The sequence below is a fragment of the Genypterus blacodes genome, unplaced genomic scaffold, assembly GCF_046128005.1.
Source record: "Genypterus blacodes isolate CSIRO-AG114 ecotype Tasmania unplaced genomic scaffold, CSIRO-AGI_Gbla_v1 ptg000042l_1, whole genome shotgun sequence".
In the NCBI taxonomy this organism is placed as follows: Eukaryota; Metazoa; Chordata; class Actinopteri; order Ophidiiformes; family Ophidiidae; genus Genypterus; species Genypterus blacodes.
The window spans coordinates 447,744-463,893 of record NW_027466855.1 but is presented as its reverse complement, the minus strand read 5'-3'; the positions used below and the strand labels follow the sequence as shown (position 1 = coordinate 463,893).

At 41.6% G+C, this 16,150-nt stretch overlaps 1 protein-coding gene across 4 annotated transcripts in view; it reads left to right on the top strand.

Annotated features, from left to right (window-relative positions):
* Positions 1-2,379, top strand: part of esrrgb (estrogen-related receptor gamma b) — a 30,461-nt gene extending 28,082 nt beyond the window's left edge. For all 4 annotated transcript variants that reach the window (XM_076148728.1, XM_076148727.1, XM_076148730.1 and 1 more), the window contains one exon: positions 1,878-2,379. In XM_076148728.1, the coding sequence (XP_076004843.1) occupies positions 1,878-2,122 (245 nt within the window). In that variant the 3' untranslated portion in view covers positions 2,123-2,379. The remainder of the gene's footprint in view (positions 1-1,877) is intronic.
* Positions 2,380-16,150: the final 13,771 nt, after the last annotated feature.

Sequence of the window (16,150 nt, the reverse complement as noted above, 5' to 3'; positions counted from 1 at the left end):
GCCTGTTAGGAGTCTTTTCTCCTGCCTGACTGAAAAATGAAAAATGCTGAGCCCAGAGGTTCTGTCTTCTGATGACAAACTCGCCGTGGGAGAGTGGGAACCCGGCAGGGGGAGGGAGGGAGGGAGAGGAGGGAGGGAGAGGAGGATAAATGGGAGGGCAGGGCCGGCGGGTGGAGGAGGGGTGGGTGGTGTAAAGGTAAGGGAGAAGTGTGAGAGAGGGAGGCAGGGGTGAGAGGGAGGCTCAGGGGAGGGCGAGAGGGCAGCTTCGGCTCGTTTGAACGCCGGCTTCGGAGAGCTTCGGCTGCGGGGCTCCTGTGGGTGTGACAGCTGTGGAAATTCATAGCCATTGATTTTGTAATTAGCGGAGTATTGACGGGATTGACGCCAGGCTGCTGACGGATTACATGGAAATTGTTTCTTCAAAGTTAGTTTTGCATTCCGCCCCAAACCTCCTTACGCTGACACACACACACACACACACACACATAGGAAGAACAGTCGCTGGCTTCCCAAGCACTCACACACAACTGACACACATAAACACACCCTGTCTCTCTGTCTGTCTGTGTGTGTGTGTGTGTGTGAGTGCTTTACATACATCACACACACACATGCTCACACAGCCAAACGGCGGATCAGATCAGTATTAACATGAAGGTTTCAGATGCAGAGTGCTGAACACATGTGCGGTCCACATAGCCTAGTTAATTTCCCAAGATAGAAACGCAATTTACACAGAAGGCGACTGGTAAAAGAGACTTAATCAGTCAGTTAGGAACATAATTAGCCTTGTACTTCCCTTTTTTCTGCCTCATTTACATGTTCACACACAGCCTTTTACTTCACTCCACAACTTTTTCTCCACACACAGCCGAGCACAGACTGATCTAATTCGCCCGCCGCACTTCAGTCAGCCGCCGCCGTTTGGCTTTAGCTCGGACTCAATCTTATTTTCGCAGCAGATTAGAATTCTTTAGATTCAATTATGCGGCGGAATCTAATTCACGTCATGTTGTGCACCGGTTTGTCTTCCAGTGTGTGTGTCAGCGAGGCCAGCGTCGGATATGAAACACATACAGATTAGACATGACAGTCGGTGCTGATTGTTGCTGCGCTGTAAGTCTCTACAGTGAAATTGGCTGAAAGGCAGCGAGCGCTTGTCCATAACATTCCCTGTCAGCTCGTCCTTTGGAGGACAAGTATGTTGTTTTTTTTAGACTTATACATAGAGAGCAGTTTTTAATAAGTCTCAACTGGTTTTATTTTAGAGCCCATACATAAGGGGGCCAACTGCTCTTTCTTATGGAAATGAAGGCCATCTGCCGCCATCATTCAGCTGAACGATATCCCAGTAATGCAGCCATCTGAATTCATTAGCAGGGGGATGTATGTGGTCCACGATACCAAAAGAAATGAATCTTTTTCCTGTCCCACCGTATATTTATATGGCCCTACAGTACCTCTCGCTCTTCCTCTGTCTCCCTAGAGTCCTGGACATGCATAGGCATTTATTTAAGGAGCGCCATTAACCACTAACAAGAGAAAAACCTCTCTTCAAAATTGCACGCAAGCTGCAAGCTGCAGGAACGTAAAGCTTGCGAACGTCACACAGGGTTCTTGTTGTAGCTGCAGATCAGAAGAATATGAAACATTTAAGCACAGCAGCAATCTATAATATGTTACCGTCCAATGATATGTAGAGCTCATCTTTAAATGCATTGCCACCATGGTTGAACCAAGGTCCCACTTCAGAATCTTGCACATTTTCTCACATTTTGCAGTGTATAGATCCTCTAAATCTGACCTCCTTCCCATACATATTCATATAAATATATCAATCTGTATTTGTTTCTTCTCTTCACCTTTGTTTCCTGCAGACTCCATGCACATAGAGAACATCGAGGCGGTCCAGAGGCTCCAGGATTCTCTCCACGAGGCCCTGCAGGACTTTGAGGGCTCCCAGCATGCAGAGGACCCTCGGCGGGCGGGCAAGCTGCTCATGACCCTGCCTCTGCTCCGTCAGACCGCCACCAAGGCCGTGCAGCACTTCTACAGCATCAAAATGCAGGGCAAGATCCCCATGCACAAACTCTTCCTAGAGATGCTGGAGGCCAAGGCTTGACCAGCGGGCGGCCAAGGAGCGTTTTGACAGACAGCTGCATCACCCGGGCGAGGAGACGGACAAAAAAAATAATAATTATAAAGAAAAAAAAGGTGGTGTGCCAAGTGACAGTGGAAGGATGAAGCTAGGACTCGTTTAAACACCTTTACACAGTCAAAACATAAAGATTAAAGGGAGACGAGACAGTTTTAAAGGGTTAATATCGAACCTGACTGGTGTGGGATCATGATGATGTATATAAAGATGTTGTGTACAGAAATCAGGCAAACTGGGGTCTGGCTATAACCACAGACCCCCTGCTCTATATCACCTGAAGCTTCTGTGATTTTCTTATCTTATTTTCATCTCCAAATGGAAGTGTGTTAATATAAATGTCCTAATGAACTGTACGGCTTTACGGCCACATACGTGTTTCCTTTCTTTCTTTCTTTCATATTTTCTAATCTCAGTTGTTAAAGCAATAGTCTCTAACTGGTCTACATATAATACGTGTACTGTATATTGTGTGAACTTGCACTGGGTAGGGGGGAGAAATGTTAAGACATATTCTTATATTTGTCATGGACGTCAAAGAAAAAAGGGCGAAACTCTGGATTTCCTCATATATTTACCTCAACGTAGCTTCATGGGCTCAGTGGTTTTGGTCACCTTGGTGCTGACGGGAGGGCGTGGTTGGCGAGCGATCGTAGTTCACGGGTTTGCACTAAGCGTCTACGCATAATGTGGCAATAATGGCTTCTGTCCTGGCAAGCTCTGATTGGCTCAGCGGTTATAAAGACAAAAAATCAACTTCCTCCCTCCGTTTTTCACGCTGCATTCAGTGTCCCAGTGAAGATATTAGCAACTCAAAGAACTGTGAAGCAAACACACCAAAAGCTTTATTGTGTACTAAGATTTAAGTTATTTTAGTGTACACAGGGAAATGTCAGTATATCTGTTTACTGATCCGGGCAGTAAACACAATAACAGCGATGCCTTTACAGTATAATGTAATCTAACAACCTTCTGGAACATTGTAATCTTTCTTGTTTTTGACACAGAGGTGCAGATTGAACTCTGTCTCGTATTAGATTGTATTATAATGTAGACATGTTTCTGTTATTGTGTCGAGGTTGTGCATCTAGATTGCGTAAAGGTATATTGGTCACCTTAAGTTGGTTAATCACGTCCCTTTGTTGTCTTTGGTCAAAGTTGTGTCCCAGCCAGCTGAACAACTACACAATTAAGTCAATTACATTAATAACAAAAGATAAATCTACGAGAATATTCACATTCCGGTGGAGTTCATTTTGACCGCGCTCCTCTTTAAGATGGAATATTTTACGTTCTGATTTCCAAATTATCCCGCTGAGTTCAAGGGCGAGACAAAACTTAACATAAGTCTTATGTCTTAATGGTGATGACACTATTAGGCCTGATTTGCTTTTGGGGACACAATGTCTCCTCTGAACCACGTCTCACAAACTTTACCAGCCAGGCCGTAACTAAAGGTGTGTGTGTGTGCTGGAAATCTGCAGTGTGTCCCATGGAACCCTTGCTGAGTGTTTTTTTGTCTGCTGAAGGGCAACAACAAAAGCTATTTTAAGAACAAAGTAAACAATCCTGATCATAAAAATCAATGGATGTTGTTAATTTGAGGGTGTTTCTTTGCCAATGGCACCTTTTTAAGCAGTTTACTGAAGGTTTAAATGTCAACAATAGAGAATTAGTTACAGCTTGAAGTGAACCTAAACGATAACGACAGAATTGACACTGATATTCTGTATTTTAAAGAGTTAATCTCATCTTTAATGAAGGTGCTAATACTTCAGACTGGCACTGAATGCACTGTACATCTCAGTGAGGTGCACAAACTAACTTCATAAACACATATATTCCATTAGTGATCATAGATCTTTAGAAGATAATAGCTGTAAAGGAGTTGCCAAATAATTCAATCGGAATAACCCTGATTCCGTTAGTAACATTCATTCATCGTCCTGATAAGCCGAGCAGCTTAGAGAGAAAATGTAATCATAAAATCAGAAGTACTGCAGTGATAGATTAATCAGCCGCTGGTAGGATTGTAGTGAAACACATATTGTCCCTTATGAACACTTTAAAGAAGCAGATAGTGTAAAGTGCCATTAGCTTCTGCCACACAGGTAGCTAGAAAGAAAAGGTAAAGCTGCAGCTCCACTCCTAGGACACTTTGCCCACTCAAGATGATCCCCACAGGAACACAAGCTATTGACTTACTGTAATGTAATGCATAGATAATTATAACTCAATACGGTAGAGAATACAGTTCCCATGATCCAGCCCCAGTTGAAATGAAGGATGTATCACCTCTGTACAGTAGCGAACCAAAGCGTAGCGTCTGAATTCACTCCTATAGTGGCATTATCACGCAACTGCACAACTTGATTCTGTTTCCATATTTAAAGGATGGAGCGTTTCCATGGCTACACATGCGTTTGGCTGATTATCATCCTGTGAAGCCACGGTGGCGGTGATGACAGCTGCATGTAAATGTTTTATCCTCTCCCGGTCAATAGAAGCATTGATTGGACATTGACATCTGTCCCTGTGTCAGTGTGAGACACCGCCTGTGACCATAAAACAGACTTTTCATGCTTAGATTGTGAACCTTTGCAGACATTAACATGTTTTAAGCTCTGGTGAACTCTATCATGGCTCATGTTCTGTTGATTGCATGAACCTTCGCTCAACACGCCGACTTTCATTCCGGCCATAAACATTAAACAAAAGAGAGTTCCTTTCATGCACACTTTGAAGAACGATCACGTAATTGTTTCCCAACTTTTCCAAACTCTCTAAAATTAATATAAGAAAATAAAAGGAAAATGCCTAATTTATTTTCGGAGGCTAAAACGGTTCTGCTACATCCAATTAATTCTAATTGTCTTCTAAGCTGAAATTCTCAAAAGAAATGGAGCAATTAAATTTCTGCTTTGGCTCTACCTTGGGGACAAGCGAGGTTTTATTTCGGCTGACTGTGGGGAGGGTTTGTCTAAACCTTTACAAAGGCGATTTCATGGGTGTCTGTAATAGTTTCATAACAGAACGATCACTGGGCTATGCAAGGCAAATATGGCCACCTATGTGTTTGTGGAGCATCAGACTGACATTTAGTTGTGCTTTGTTTACATACTGTACAGTGCTGTAAGCTGCAAATGCATTGTTCATAACTCACCATATATACTGTGGCTGCTGTGCTTCAATATGATTACCATCTGAGGTTTTATTTGTTTATTTTGGCCATTTAAAGACTCTTGGTGGTCTGACCTGAATGCCTGCATAATATTAACCCCTGTATTCATTCAAAAGTTAAATAATCAAGTGAGCAAAACTCAGTTTGATTCAGTTAAGGAGAGATATTCCCTGAGATGCTTTTTCATATCGTTGTGTGTCTCTCAGAGCATCTATGCTTTGTGTTTTCATGCATTTTGGTTATTGGCACAGCAGGACGTATAGCAAGTGAAGTAGTCTAGACCCTATACCTCAATTCATATTTTGAAAATTACACTGGGTTTGGAAGCGGGCCATGGGTTCCTCCAGGGAATCAGTGGCACAGAAATAAAGTGACATCACTGACTGGGTATTAAAAAAATGTAGATGAACCTACTGCAATTGGGGAACACATTCCTCGGAGGAGAAAGCTGCTTATTCGCTGTTCCATTTGCGGACTTATCTTATCTCCGTGCACTCTGAGATGACGAGATTTACATAAAACATGGAGGAACCTCCCTGGCCATTCTGCTCCGCCGTGTATAAAGGACCCAGCTAGATGTATGTACCATGGACATGTGATTACCCAAGAGGTTTACTCCCCTCAAAAGCAATATGTTACCAATTGTGATATATGAATCAAGCTAAAAGGAAGCTTTGGTTCATTATAATTATAAACTTACCCTATGCTCGGGAAAGGATAGGGTAGCTATGCACGCACACTCACAGTCCGGAGGAGACAAATGGAATAATGTGAATATGTTGGGATTGAAAAGCTAAAAGCCAACCACAGCTGGGTTAGACTGGACAGTATCGTGTGGCATTTCTTGTGTTTTGTTTGTTGTGTTCATGCCTACTGTACTCATGTGTAAATATATGCTTTTTTTTTTGGAGTGACTCAGATCTAACAGTGCACTGAATGTACAGTGACAATAAAAATCACATGGTTTATGTAAGCGCTGGAAATGGTCTTTTAATAATATATGAACAATTTCCTACATGAGTACTAATGTGAACGCCTCACATCTCTCTGGGATTCACTGCAGTTTTCTGTCTGCAGTCAAATGAGTGCGTCGCAGCTCATCGATAATCACATTTAGTTAGGCAAGATTGTGAAAGCAGATCTATGTTGTAGTGTGTGTGTGTAGTACAATGTGTTGGAGCTACATAGAGCATCAATTAAAAAAATATTAAATATATTCAAGTTATTTCCGCCAAAGTTCTGAACCCATTTTGATGAACCCATTACATTTTTCTGCCAATGCTCATCCAGGATCAGAACCCGGAAAATTCTAGAACCTTCTCCCCGTATAATACACAAATTGAAATTAAACTAAAATTATCCATATTTATCCCATTATAGACTTTCAATAGGTACAATTTGCTGCGTGGAGTGGCCGTCTGTTTGTTTGCTGTAATGCACTCTTGCTTTTATGGATCTAAACCCAGATTTCTTCCCTGGATCTACGGAAAAAAAACAAAAAAACTCAGTAGAGAATAGTGAGTTTTTGCAGGAATACAACAGCATCCATATCCAGTGTTACAGTAAGTCATTATGTCATGTGGTCTTTGAGGGGAAACGCAGGCTGGTTCCGATCTATTACTGAGCAGATGAAATGTACAGTCAAACACAGCTTAGCATGACCACTTGTGCGCCTGTATGTGTGTGTGTGTGTATGTGTGTGTTTTGGAAGACAGTGCCTTGGGGGTGTAACGGCATCCTTCCTGCCCTGTCTGTCAGTTGTTAGCTGTCTACACAATGTCCCGTTTGACCTTGTGGAGGGCTAAAACACTGGCTGAATGCACATCTGACACACTCCCTTCCTTTGTGGTGCAATCCTGTGGAAGTCATTTCATTTACTGGGCTTTCAACTTCAGCCAATACGGGGGGCTGGGGGAGTGAGTCCATGTTTAATCAGCCTGCCACAAACCATTCCGCCAAACAAAATCAACCCCGATGTCCGGTCAACAAAAAAAAAAAATCTCTCAGCAGAAGATTGAATTAAACATATAAATGAGGTTGTCAGTTTTTCATTTTTGATTTATTCTCTTGGCGCAGAGACGCCTGCTGCTGCCTCTGCATTTAAGCTGGAAATGACAACTGTGCGTTAACTTACTGTGCCATCAACAAGCTTTACTGTCACCTTAAGCTACTTCTACTTTATTTGAATATTTACATTTTGTGCCCGCTCACCATACTTATGCTGTTGGCATATTTAAGGGAATTAAAAGCATATAAACCTTCAATTGAGCCTAAAACATGACACAACGTTTTTCACTTCACTATTTAATTCCTGATTTCCCCTAAACTTCCCCTAAGCACACCAGATAAACATTAAACACAAAAAATTAGCACTTTTACGGACACTACAGCGTTGTTAACTTTACATTCATTACAATTTTTAGGAGGATTGTTTTATTCTGGTGACAGTGCTTCTGCTTTGTTCACTACATTGGTGGTTGGTTTCGCCCACAAGAAACTGAACTCATCTGCAAGGAACATAACATAAGGAACGCCTCATCCACTTTGCTCATCATTGCAGCTCCCTGGTGTGATGGTGAATGTTTTTCTCTGCTTTCAGTCATGCAGAATGGAATTAGGGCATGGCCCAGTGTCCTCACAGTGACTCTCCATCCTTTAAAGCTTTTTTTATTCTCCTCAAATCGTCAGCAGTTGTCAGCGCGTCTGTGCTTAAAAGGGGAGATGGACACCGTCATGCTATGCTCTGTTAATCAGCCAACCTTATTGCCGCTTGCTCCTTCAGATAATCTATGATCACACTGTTAGTGCAGCCTTGTCCTGTCACCGCTGGCTCCTTGCACTCCTTAGCTTACATATGTGAGGATTATTCAGCAGCTGAGGTGAGAGTCCACTGAGAATAGGCTGTAAAGTGTCAGTCATGGTTAGCTGGAGTGCTGTTGTCTTAGACAATGTAACTAGGTGAAAGTGAGTGAAGGAGATAGGAAACCATCAATATGCTCCCTGTGTAAATTGAAGAAGGTCATGATTTATGGCTCCCGGCTACAGCGCACATACATGCTGAATCTACTCTTTTTTTTCTCCCTCGCCTGGCTCAAGGACAGGTAAGGGTGCCTTTCTTTCTCCGCAGCTCATCGCCACCATGCAGTCTGTGGCACTTTGTGATAGACAGCCACAGGAAAGGCCAGTGCTCTTCAAAATGAATTGAGCGCCATCTATAGGTAGCACTGTGCAGCAGAAAAAGGACTCAAGATTGTATCAAGATCTGGTTGATTCAGTCTTTTGTCCACTGAGAATAATCTTATCAGCCATCATCTGCAGTAGATTACTGGACGCTCTTCAAGATAATCAGTCTTGATTTATCTTAAATTATTTGGTTGGATTGTCAGTGGGACTGAACAGAGCATCAAAAGGGAATTAGATGGGTGACACAAACGTCTATTAGGAGAAAAACAAGAAGCGGGCCAATCAATTTGTTGATTATTGAGTCTTAGAAGGCTTATTTTCTCCACACAAATGAAAAACATCTGCCAGTCAGATTATTTCAACCTGTTTCCAATACAAATCAACTTATTTCAACGCAGATTAAAGCACAGTTATGACTCTGAAGCTTGAAATTCTCCCACAATTCATTGTCCGTGTGATCCTTTTGTTCATTGCTGCATTGCAACAAAAATGTTTAGCTCCGTTTTAAAACATTAACTCTTAAAATAAAGTAACATTGGAACCAAGACACATAATGTAGTTTTTAAGCACATTTTACTTGAATCTCTTAAGTGTCTTTTATGAAGCTAAACAGATTGAATTACATTTTTTATGACACATTTTCAGGTGAATTGGTGTTTTGTTGCGGCCACATTTTCAGGATATTTCATAGAAATGTGTGTGACTGAGCAGCGCAATCTGCTCATTGCAGGACAAACAAAACCACAGGGGGAAATAAAGCAAATGACCCAATATGCATTAAAACGTTGCCCTGTTGCCTACCTGTGATATTCTTCCTCTCACAGCCTCTTTCAGTTATTCGTCACCTCATCGGTCACGTCCGTCTCTCAGTCTCCTTTTACTGGAGGACTCGGTTAGCGGGAGGACAGCTGTGGGTTTTCTCAGGCCTCGCAACAGCTGCAAAGCACGCATGGCATTGCATCTGTTCAGTTTGCTCTCTGGATCTATAAGGCAACTTGCATTACAGTTCACAGCGGCGTTCTCTCTTGGTCTTACCCTATTAACCAGCAGAGCAGATGGACATTATATGGTGGAAGCGTTAGGCCCCCGAAAATGGACTTGTGAGCATCTTTCTGTCACCAGTAGGCAGCTTAAAATAGGACGATTTAAAATAGGGCCACATGAGAGAAATCAGGACTTGGTTGTAAATTCATGCTAGGTGGCACGACGAACATCCACCAAGTCTTCACTGAATTTTAACATTATTTATTTGGATGATTTATTATGTCTGGGTGCCTCTGACGTTGTTCCTTTGCCTTTGGAGGGAGCCAGACGTAACAAATGGAGCACTCATTAGCATTTGACCTCCACATTATGCTTTGTTTACCTGCCTCTCCTCACCTCTATATCTCCTCAGACAAAATCAGGGCTTTCACGCGAGGCTTTGCGCGTGACACAGTTTTGTTACTGGGCGGTAAAGGTAAGTACCACATTTGCATTTTGAAATTTCTCAAACAAGTTGAGCGCGCGGAAACAAGGGAGGAAGAGATACTGGGCTCCTTGGGGACAGAGACACTCCCAGACGCTGCCGTCTAGGCTCCGGAGTACTGACAGCTGCTTCAATCCCAAGAGACGATAAAAAGAAGTATGAACAAAAGTTATGCTGAGGAGTCACAGGCACGTCTTATTGTGTTTGTGTTTGGGATGGAAGTTGTTCACCGCTAATTGTAAAAAGCCTTCGTGCCTAGCAACAGTATGTATTTAATGTAAGTGAAATTACAGCGCGCGTTCTTCCTCTGTTATGCAATCTCACAGATCACTGAGTGAAAAAATGTCTCCATCGTATCGAGTCAGAAAGTGGAATAAAAATAAAAATATGGCAGAGCAGTGAAAATGTTTTGTTTTGTTTGTTGGAACAAGAGGAAGTGGGGTACATTGTTTACACGGCTTAAAGAAACACATTTAGGACTTCAATATAGAAACAATGCCTTAAGAATCATGAAAAGTGAACAGGTGCTGATTTAGCGAACCTGCTAGCTAAGCGTCACGTCGGCTGCCTTTTAAGCGTTAAAGTAAAATTTGCATTCATTGTGAAATGCATCACAGTGACTGGGACGTCTTTCGGGATGTCCATGTTGGTGTCTTTTTGCTTCTCTGTGTCTGAAAAGCTGAACACATCTTCTTGTTGAGTGAAGACAAGAAGGCAATGCTAGTTTGTAGCTAGCTAGGAATGGAGGCCTTTGTGAGAAATGAATCATGAAAAATAATTACATTTAGCTGAAAAGCCTCGAAAACAATCATCCAAAAATGTTTAATTGCTGACTCATTGGTAAGATATATGCAACTTTAAGGTCTCCATGATTCGTGGGCAAGCAGGGGCTGCATTCAGCATAAAGAAGCTAAAGCAACAAGTAATGGCAAACTGGAAGATGGCCACAAAAACACACTCGTTACCAACATATGGACATGCACACACAGACACACACACACACACGGACACACACACTTCCAGACTGAGGGGTGTGGCCAGTAGTTGCGGTTAATTGCGCCATGAGAAACTGCTCAGTAATTTATTTCTGGCTTGTCCATACGAGAGCGATCATGAAAAGCCTTTCATTTCACAGAACACAATTTTCATATTTAATGAGCATGACTCCAACACAATTACAGTAATTAGTCAACTCTCACTAACGGCCAATGGTGCTCACCGCCATTATTAGTGGATCTTATTAATGATGTTGCACATGTGGCGCTTGGAGGGTAATTGAGGGCATGTTTGGGTGGGAACAGAAGTACTGGGGACTGGAAAGCTGTGGAGGTGCCAGTCTGTTTTCTGTCTACACTGGACAAAGTGTTAAATGGGGGTCTGATTGATATTAACTCTGCCATGTTTCAAAATGCTTTTAAAGATTGCTTCCAATTTCAGTGACCGCAAAATGGTCGACTTAAAGGTTTCTAGGCTGAAAATAGGAAAATTCCGATGTCAGATTTCCATCACGCTGTGCCATGCAAACAGATGCCAGTTTGCTGCTATTTTAGTTGACATGGAAGTGGAAAAAATAGGGGGAAAATATTGCTTAAAATAATTGCGTATCAGTTTGCAGGATCGTTGCTGTGCACCAGACCCAACAGGATCACAAAAAGACAAAGAGAGAGGCTGGAGAAAGAAGCCCATTTACCGTGAGTGATGATACTGCAGTGTCTGACATTTCAGAGCTTTCTAGAGCTCCTCTGGTCGGACTGATCCTTATTAAACCTATAGAGCTGTGTTATACCTGCAACAGAGTATGCAGGAATATGTGACACGGCTACCTTCATACAGAGAGAGTGGCTGCCTCTCCTCTGTTGAAATGTGTTTTGTGAAAAGAGGGATCTGACCATAACGTGAGCTTAACTACATTGAAACAGGGGTGGACCTCATTCATGTCTCCTACTACTATAGTAATTTGGTAATGCAAATTTAAGAAAATGCTAATTTTATGTAAATCCGATGAAAGCGCCCCATGCAAGTGCAAAACCCTTGAACTAATGTTTTTGGTAAGTTGGAAGCAATCTGAGGAATGATTTTTGTTGCAACTCAATACGTACACACAAACATACACACATCACTCCCCAATTATAGTAGTAATAATAAGAATAATGATAGAATGGCGTAAAGAAGATAAAATATATTCTGCATTGATAATGTGACAAATACATAATTTTATATAACTTGCTCAATACTTTTACTCAAAGATCTGAGTATTGCTGGTTGTCTGTCATGTGTTTCTAAACAGCTGGTGTCAGAGTTTATGTTTATAAGGAAGCAATAACTTTAATCAAAGAAAAGTGACTTAATGGCCTCTTATCCAATTAAGGGCAGTGTCACCGCTGAGTTAATGAGTGTGACGGCTTCATAGAAAAGCCTCTATTAACACAACATAATTAGCGGAACATAGTGGAATTAGACAGCAGCAACGACGGTGCTTTGGTGTTTTGTATAATTAAAGGCAAGACAACAATTAAGCAAAGATCTTAAAACCCGAGTCTCATTCGAGGCAGAGAGGGCATGCATTGTTTGGAAAAAGCTCCTGAGGCTGCTGCTGCTGCTGTGTGAAGTCAGAATTAGGATTCAAAGAGAAAAGCTTAGAGTGAGAGAGGTCATGACAACAGGCGACACTGATACTGCGGGTCCATGTTTGCTCTGTTCTGAAGTCACTGCCGAGTTTTTGCCCTTGATGCTCCACAGACAACAGCGAGGGTTTGTTCCCGTCTTTCTCTCTGAGCAAATGTGTTCCGCATGGGCTTATATGCAATTTCATTAAAAAGCTCTGTATTCAAGGTTATTGATGCTTTAACATTTACATTATCTGATACAAGCGTCTGCATCAGATTGGAGGGTTTATTTGCCCAGGTGAACAATCTGGTATCTTCTGTTTTGCCCAGTTCTGTCTGAAACTGTGGAAATTCACAACTCAAATATTTTTTTTTTTAAACTGAAGACCAAATATTCTGTGAAAAACCTTATCTCTCTAATTTCAGAGGTCAGGTGAAGGAGCTCTGGTTCTCAACTAAATAAAGATAAATTTTACCCAACAACGGTAATAATTTGGGCATTTATCTCATTCTGAATTCATTTTGGTCTGAGATGTAAATGCAACATAGAGTAAATTAACTTCCTGTCCTGGGCTGACTAAATACTTACTACGTTTCCCTAACAGGACAGAGTGTGTTGTTGTCGTACATTTCAGTCCACCCAGCAGATCGTTCTCACCGCAGCACACTGGAGGCCAGGACTTATTAGCGATGTGCTAATGTGACATTAATTGCTTTTACTTTTTCACTCCATTAAGAAGCTGCTATCTCTTTCAGGAGCCTGGCCAGATGGTTTATCGGCCCGGCTGTGGCAGCGGTGTCGCTAATGGACGGGAGCGCGGAGCTGTAAAGTACCGGTAGCAACAGGCAATTGTGACAAACACCCACATCGCACACACTGGAAGCAACTGTGGAGGTAGAGAACACCTGTCACACTGTGAACAACAGAGACACGCAATGGCTGAAAATTGGGTCACTGTTGCACATTTGACATACATTACACATGACATACATGTTACAAGATACAAATGACAACATCCAAGAAACTCTTACAATCTTCTTATCAGAGGATTTTTTCTATTTAAGGGAAATTAGTTTTGTCTTGTTTTTAGACTGAATACTTCCAATTACACTCCTCAATTTGCAAAAGAACATTTTGCAGAAGCATGTATGTGGTGCACAGACATTAAAGGTCACTGATCTACCGTCTAACACGCGTGTAACCCAAACCACAGTTTACATTTTCTTACACTAAATTATTGATGTTGCAAAAGGTGGGAAGGGAATGTGGGGGAACAGGATATCTGACATATTTCAAACCTTTGACCTGAGATAGATCAAACCTGTTTGCTCAAAGTATTTTTAAGCTGTTGTCGAGAGCAGTTTCGAGTGTTCATTCAAAATATCGGCAGTCATTGACTATATGCTGCAAATGAGGCCAGCTGCTTTGAGTGGTAAAGCCAAGACCAGGGTCAAATGCTAAATAAGAGTAAGCTGGCTGGAGAAACACCCAAGGGAAACCTCTTCTTCTGTGTCCTTATTTGCTTCCTCCTCTGTCCTTATTCTCTCATCCCACCCCTCTCCCATACCTCCATGCCAAACCTGCATGACCTAGGCCAAGATCAATAGCACAGTTTAAAGAGGATGGACTGTGTAAACAGAGACGATAGATCCTGCCGATGAGGTTGCCTTGACCACTGATGGCCTTTGACTTGTGCTGCAAGATTTGATCAAGTCTAGCGTTGACACCTGTCAATACCTTAGGCAGAGAGAGGTTTGGATCCTGTCACTGGGCCACCGGAACGTTGAAATGTATCAGGGTAGGGCCAGCGATGAGTGGTCAATTTTAGGATAAAAATATCTATTTAAGTGTTACAATGGTGCTGCGCTGGGGCCATTAAGAGTCTGTAATTGCAATCGGTTATTGGGAAATGGGAATCCAATAACAGCAGAGTGTCCAGTGTGAAGATTCACCTTGTTCAGGTCTCAGGGGCTGAAGCATGCATACCTTTTGCTGGCGTGACATTTAATACTAATGGTAACCCTGAACGCAGCAGCGTGTGCAGCGTTTATTTGTGCACAACCACGGTGAACTACAGAGAAAAAAAAAGGAAAAAAAGCAAACATTACATTAAATCTGCTTAGACCTTTGACGAAAAAGTCTAGAATGTGAGCATGCAGTTATTTATGGAGACAATTGGATGTTCTCAGCTGTTAGTGATAATTATTCCATTTTTTTTGCATCACAATATTACAATTACAACATCTAATAAAACAACAAACCTCTACTTCTTTACTTCTCTTACCAGATTTCCAGCATCAGCTTTATTCAGTCAGCTGCTAAATTCCACTCCGTCGCCGCTTTAATGGACTGCATGCATGATTATTTATGTACTTTACAGCTTTACAGCGTTACAAGTTTGATGTCGTAACATTTAGCTCACAAATCCTTTTACATTTCACCCTCTTTAACCTTCCTCTAACCTTTTTTTGCAAACTGGCACTCACGGGGTCAAAGATGGACATGAAATGGGAACAGCTGGAAGTTCAGGACATGTTTATTGGTTGTTTATTAAGCGCCGGGTTTTCTGAAGCAATTGTGACAGAAAAAAATATCAGAACTGTGCCTTTATGCACGTTCATAATTACATATTTGCTTTTGCTTTGTGAAGCTCCCCGTCCACAATGCTGAGAAAGCTTGTTAAACATGCAAAGACTCAAATTGCATCTTTACTTGCTTGTTTCTTTGTTTGTTTGTTTGTTTTTATTGTAATAAATAAAAGAGTCTGTGCTTTGTTTTACTTTGGCAAGAATCCCCTGCATTTGAAGGGATAGGCTCAGAATATACACTACAAAGGTGGGAAATATATGCTGACACAACATATTGATTGAGTGGGTGAAGTGGTGGTGGGGTATATTACTGAACAAGATTTATATGTTTTTTTGTAATGTGTAACCAACATATTTCAGACTTTTTTTGTACAGAGCACATATGAGCAGATAGGATCTCCCAGCAGTGAAAACAAAACCATAACTCTCTTCCATTTACACTCCATGCATATCAAAGCTCATACTTTTAAAATGCAGAATGTGTTAGTCATAATTCTGCTTATCTCCACTGTGTGACAGCTCACATTTTAGTATATATACCAGCCCATTACCACCACTGTAAGTTATATGCACCAGCACCGTCTGTTGAACCCCGAGCCAGCCAGCTGCTCATATTAATCAAACAGGCCACTTCCCTTTATGACACAAAGCAAATAGTCATAAATGCTCTTATCGGCCTTTCTAATAGTGTGGATGTTACAATCAGATTCATGGTGGCATAAACTATTACATTTCATCTTTATCATATCCAACAATCACTTCTTTTTCATGAGCATCGTTTATAACTGCTCGACAGTTTGTTGCGTAATGAAATTCAAAGCAGTCTATCGGCTGCTGGATCTCACACTCTGTTTACTTATATTTACATATATTTATGTGAGTTTTGTTTTTCAGGCATGATGAATGTGTGGCTGTGGTCAGTTCCAGCTTTACTGTAAAGTCTGGAGAGGCTCAGTCTGACCAGTGTT